The sequence below is a fragment of the Lipotes vexillifer genome, unplaced genomic scaffold (genome assembly GCF_000442215.2).
Source record: "Lipotes vexillifer unplaced genomic scaffold, Lipotes_vexillifer_v1.1 scaffold213, whole genome shotgun sequence".
NCBI lineage: Eukaryota > Metazoa > Chordata > Mammalia > Artiodactyla > Lipotidae > Lipotes > Lipotes vexillifer.
In genome coordinates this window covers 2,113,982-2,120,115 of record NW_006780610.1, presented here as the reverse complement: position 1 = coordinate 2,120,115, position 6,134 = coordinate 2,113,982, and the positions used below count along the sequence as shown (strand labels likewise).

General features: G+C 53.8%; 1 protein-coding gene across 2 annotated transcripts in view; it reads right to left on the bottom strand.

Moving 5' to 3' along the window:
- Positions 1-5,505, bottom strand: part of HEYL (hes related family bHLH transcription factor with YRPW motif like) — a 13,549-nt gene extending 8,044 nt beyond the window's left edge. Inside the window, exon 1 of one of the 2 annotated variants that reach the window (XM_007453772.1) lies at positions 5,421-5,505. In XM_007453772.1, coding sequence (XP_007453834.1) covers positions 5,421-5,500 — 80 coding nt within the window. In that variant the 5' untranslated portion in view covers positions 5,501-5,505. The remainder of the gene's footprint in view (positions 1-5,420) is intronic. The other variant, XM_007453773.1, reaches the window with a different exon arrangement.
- Positions 5,506-6,134: the final 629 nt, after the last annotated feature.

The window sequence follows — 6,134 nt, the reverse complement described above, 5'->3', positions numbered from 1 at the left end:
ATGCACTACCTCTTTCCCGTGGTGGCACATACTGTTCCCCTAGCACAGAACTCTCTGGTCCACTCCCTCTCCCCACCCCCAAGCCCCAGCCCCTTTGCCTAGTAACTTCTACCACCTTTCAGATCTCAACTCAAATGTCAACTTCCAGGGGAGCCTTTTCTGACATCACCCCTCCCACTTGATACCTCCTGCTTTACACTATCCTAGCATCCTGCATTCATAGCATTTGTGCCCATTTGTTGCTTTATATTTATATGATTATTTGATTAATGTTTATCTCTCCATCAAGTCTGTAAGTTCCATGAGGCCATGAACCATATCTGTCCCATTCACAGCTGTACCCAGTACTCAGCAAGTAACATGACAGAGCTCGTGGTTGAGTTCCTCCTCCTGCCCTCATCGTTGGCATCACCGGAGAACACAGAGGTGAGACCATAAAATCTATGTCTTGGGACTTCCCTGGCGGTCCAGTGGTAAAGAATCCGCTTTCCAATGCAGGGGATGCGGGTTCGATCCCTGGTCGGGTAACTAGGATCCCACACGCCTCGGGGCAACTAAGCCTGTGCGCCACAACTACTGAGCTTGTGCGCCTCAACGAGAGAGCCCATGCGCTGCAAACTACAGAGCCCACGTACCCTGGAGCCCTCACTACACAACTAGAGAGAGAAAAACCCGCATGCCACAGCTAAAGAGAAGCCCGTGTGCTGCAACGAAAGAACCCGCAGGCCTCAACCAAGATACCACGTGCCTCAACTAAGACCTGACACAGCCAAATAAATAAACAAATATTAAAAAAAAAAAAAAAAAACTATGTCTGAGGCCTTTGTGGAATGGGGGCATATGTGGCTCACCGGGAGGGTCCCAGCCCATGTGACGACCCTCTTGGCATTAGAGGTTGGATCATTTTCATCAACTGCTTAAAGAGATAAGCTTGCATGGGAGACCAGATCAACATTTGTCAAACCTACTGCTATGTCCCTGGCTTCATCTAGCTACATCTGGAAAAGGATATCTCCATCCAAACATCTGGACAAGAATGTAAGAGGCCTATGAAAGCTCGTGGGAGGGACGGGTCAGCAAGCTAGATCCAGGGCTCAGGTGGCCAGATCCTGAGATCTGTAGGGCAGCTTGTTTACAAAGCTTCAGTATGGACAAGCCACAAGAGCCAAGGTCTACTAAGAAACACGGGCCTTTGTCCCCGCAGCTTGGGTAAGGTGTCTCCTGGGGTATTGGGTTACCACTGCTCACGTCACTGCCTCTCAGCCTGATCCCTCCTCAGGGACCATCTGTTGGAGGCTGACACACCCCTTTCAGAGCACGGCAGCTCAGCCACCCTTTTTCCACTCTCCTGGGTCTCTGCAGTGTTACCCCTCTCCCCCCACTCCCGTATCCCACAGGCAAACCTCACTTCCCAGCTTTCTCGGCATCACTACATATACTTTCCTCCTTTGAGGGGAAGCCCCATTTTACAGATAAGGATGCTGGGCCCTGGGGAGGTAAGGCAGCTTGCCCAGCCTACGCAGCTGCTGAGGAGCAAAGCCAGCATGGGAATCCACATCTTCTGGCTTCAAAATCAACATTGTTTTCCCTCCTGATTCCTATTTCCTGTCTGTCTGAATAGCCCTCCAGTCCCCTTAGCCTTAAAGCTCCCAAGAGCTCAGCCAGAGCTAGCTCTTTTCCAGGCTGGGATCTGGCCCTGACATTTGGAGAGGGTGTGAGAGATTCTTGTCTGAGAGTCTGAAAATAAGGCAGATTTTCATGGACCCAGAGAAGATATGTTGACCCCCAAGATCTACTCCATGGGCCTCAAGGGGTCCCTAGCCAGAATTCTGGGGTGGTTTCTTGGGGGAGGGGCAGCTTTCCAGGTGGTCTGGCTGCTAGTCCTGACTACCCTTCAGCGCTCACCCTCACTTCCTTTTTGGGAACTCCGCCGAGGAGCCCTTGCAGGTGACCCCGCTCATTTTCCATGAACCAAAGGCAGAATCACAATGTCTCCAATGAAGGGCTCTCAGAGAGCACTGAGCCTACTTGTAAAAGGAGGAAACTCAGAGAGGGGAAGGGATCTGCTCCAGACCACACAGCAAATTAGAGGAAATTCCAGAACTGGAGCCAAGTCTACTGGCTTTTCATCCAGTGCTCCCCATACAGTCATCGTCCCCCCATGTACATTTCATAGCCAGTACTTTTTGTTCTAGAGAGCACTTCCATGTTCACTTGTCTCATTTATCATACAATGAGTTAAGTATATTATTGGGCCATTTCACACTTAGGAAAAATAATCACTTGATAGCTGGAGCGACAGAGACACAAAGTCCAGTCTTCAGACGTCCAGGCTTTTCATTAGACCATGCTGCCTCACGGACATGACACCCTCCAATTGAACGGCGACCCCTCAGAGAGCAGCTTTCATTGGAAGTTGCCTTGTGCCAAAGCAGGGAGCTGTGTACCTTAAGTCCATTACCTCATCAAAGCCTCACCCTATGAGGTAAGGTATTAGCATCCCCATTTTTTAAAGGAGAAAATTAGAATTCAGAAAAGGGTAGTCACTTGCCCAGGTTAATGGTGGTGAGACTTCAAAGGCCACCATGTGCCTTAAATGACCCACAGACCCTGACCCAGTGCCTGACGTGGCAGGTGCTCATTAAATTTTTGCAGAGGGAGGGGGGAGACAATATTCTCAGTTTGGACCCACATGTGTCAGGGGGCTGTGTTCAGATAGGAGCTCTGAGGGTGATTCCCATATATATGGGGCAGGACACTGCCACCAGGCAGATGCCCACAGTGGCAATGGAACACAACCTGCTCTTTACTCTTACGGGGGGCGGGGGGAGATTTGCACCGTGCCCCTGCCCCTGGGGAGGCTGGCTGCTCCAGTCCCCCGGCCCTTGCCAATGTTCATCTGGCTTTCTTTGTTCCTGAAGCTCTTCTTCTCTGAGAGTTCCCTGAGGGCAGAGGCTGAGCAGGATACATCTGCGCCCCCCACGCCCAGCCCAGGGTCTGGGCCACAGCAGGCATCGTTCAGTGCTCCCTGAATTGAAGCATTGATGTCTGCTGGGGGGAGGGCCCTTTGGTGAGTGCTACAAAGAGGGGTCTATAAGTCGGCCTCTGCCAGATGTCCAACTGCTTCTCTCCTCTGGGGGGGGGGGTCTGCTCGCCTAAGAATCTAGACAGTCTAAAAAAATGGGCTCTAGTTGAAAGGACAAAATGTATAGGAAAAAAACTGCCTACTGATCCTTTATGCCATAGTCCAAATGCCACAGTCTAAATGCCACCACCTTCAGGAAGCTCTCCCTGCACTTTTTTTTTTTTTTTTTCCGGTACGTGGGCCTCTCACTGCTGTGGCCTCTCCGGTTGCGGAGCACAGGCTCCGGACGCGCAGGCTCAGCGGCCGTGGCTCACGGGCCCAGCCGCTCCGCGGCATGCGGGATCTTCCCGGACTGGGGCACGAACCCATGTCCCCTGCATCGGCAGGCAGACTCTCAACCACTGCGCCACCAGGGAAGACCTCCCTGCACTTTTGGTTGTGAGTGACCTCTCCCTGCTCAGGTGCCCTCACAGCCCATAGTCTGTCTCTGCTTCCATCTTCCATCCTGTCCATGGGCTTTGTGTGACCTGGCAGGTCACTGACCAGGCTGCAAATTCTTGGAGGACAGAAGGCAGCTCCAATCAGCCTAGCTCTCTGACACCAATTTCATGCCTCTGATTCATGAAGACCCAATGACACTGAGCTTGAGACACCTCCCCGCCAACCCCCCAGCCCATGGTGCTGGGCCCTTCCCCTGCTCCTAGCAGGCACAGACTCAGAGAGTTGATTCTCTAAAGAGCAGTTTCTGCTAAACAATTTTAAAAGGCTATTAAGTTGCATAGGGAATGCTATTATATACCCCAAAACCTCATGGACAGGAAATTACCTCCTATTATAAGCTAGAAAGAATTGGAAGCTGGTGGCACTTTACTGGGACTTGTGACTGAGGCAGGATCCCCTGGTCTCAGAAAACTGGATATCACTGAAAGTATGAAATACCCTCAAAAACATCCCTAAGAATGAACTGAATCCCCCTTTCAAATCTATTCTAGAGAGTCAGGTTTGGATGAGCCAGGAGGGACCAGATAGGCTTCCTTTTCCCACTCTCTGTTCTCCTTTATTTTACTGATGAGGAAACAGGCTCACAAAGGGAAAGCAATGCCCCAAGGTCACACGGTAACTTGGTGGCAGATTTGGGGCTGGGACCCAAGTCTGCAGACTCCCAGTCAGTCCCTGCTGCTCTTTCAGGGTTCTGAGGATCACATATTGGGTGCTTGATACTACTTAAGCATTTGCTACGTGCTGGGCTCTGTGTGAAGCCCTTGACATAGGTTATCTCATCTGATTTTCCTCAGTATCCTATGAGGTCAGTTCTATTATTTATACCCATTTTGCAGATGAAGAAACTGAAGCTTAGATTGTTCACAGAACTGGGATGTAACAGAACTTACACAAGTTCAGTTTGTTCTACAGGTTTGAAGCAGGGTCAGAAAACGTACCAAGAGTTAAAAGATATTGACAGCAGACTGGTGCAGTAGAAAGAGCACTGGAATCAGAGTCTAGGCCCTTGCAAGGACCATGGGCAAGTCAGCGATTATTTTCTTCAATATTAAAACCTTAATTCCAAAGATTTTCTTCCCCTGGAAGTTTTCTGTGTGTGTGTGTGTGTGTGTGTGTGTGTGTGTGTGTGTGCTATATGAAAAGTGCACCCCAGCTAGGGTAAAATTAAGTATGGTTACTCTGCATAGTCACTGCAGAGTAGTGACTACTCTACTTTAGGACCAGGGGGTGTGATACCAACAGTCCATGAGGGTTTCCTAAGATCTTCAGGGAACAGCCCTCCCTGGTAGCGCAGTGGTTAAGCACCCACCTGCCAACTCAGGGGACAGGGGTTCGAGCCCCGGTCCAGGAAGATCCCACATGCTGCGGAACAACTAAGCCCGTTCGCCACAACTACTGAGCCCACGTGTCACAACTACTGAAGCCCGCGCGCCTAGAAACCCATGCTCCACAACAAAGGGAAGCCCCGCAATGAGAAGCCCGCGCACCGCAACGAAGAGTAGCCCCCCGCGCAACAAACAAAGACCCAACGCAGCCAAAAATAAATTAAATAAAAATAAATTAAAAAAAAAAAGTCCTCGCCAGTAGCCTCACTTGGACAGAAAGAGATCTCCAACCGGACCTCAGACCCCGAGCTGAACTCTCCCTCCGTCCCAGCATCTCGAGCCCTAAAGGGCCGAGAGCGCACAGGATCCCGGGCACTCGTGCGCGTAACGGTGGCGCCACACCTGCGTCTACCCTGGTCGCTCCAGGACTGGCCCCGCGCTCGCCGGCCCGTCGGCTTGCTCCCCAGCCTGCTCGCCCCGGCGCGCCCCGCGCCCCCAGCCCGCCTTACCTCAGCTCGCCCTCGTGGCCCACGTCGATGGGTCCGTCGGACTCGCTGTCGGAGCCGCTCGGCTCCCGGGGCCGCTTCATCGTGAGCTCGGGCTGCGTGGGTCCCTGCCCGGCAGCGCGGGCGGCGAGCCGGGAAGTCGGGCCCCGCCCCGGCCCCGCCCCGGGGGCGCAGCCACCGCCCTTTCCCAGGGCCCTTTCCTGCGTCGCAGCCCCGGGTGTCCCCTCGCCCCCTCCGTGACGCGCTGGCCGAGCCGTGGGAAGGCCCCGGGCGGTCGCCGCCCCGCCGACGGCTGGGAGGTCCGGCCCCTCTCCCTCGGCCGCAGCGCGCTGGGTGGCCTTGGGCAGGTGCCCTTGGAGGCCCCCGGGGAAGCCAAGGGGTCCCCTTCTGTCCCTGGTTCGCCCCCGGGGCGCTGTCGGCCTGTGGAGGCGCCGCTCCGCTATGCCCCAGCCTCTTTAGAGTTCCCCTCGCCGGCTCCTGCCTCCTGGGGTTCTGGGGGCGCCAGACACATTGGTTTGGGGAGGTCGGTGGAGTGTCTGTGGCCTGATCCTTGGCCAGAATTCTCTGACAGCTGCTCCCAAAGGGGTCCAGAGCAAGTAGAATGTGGGTGAGGGGGCCATCCCCAAAAGGGATGGCCGAAGTTGTGGCTGCACCACCTGCGCAGGACCAGCTCTGGCCAAGGTGCCCGAAGACCTGTCTTGATCGTGGGTGTCCCTG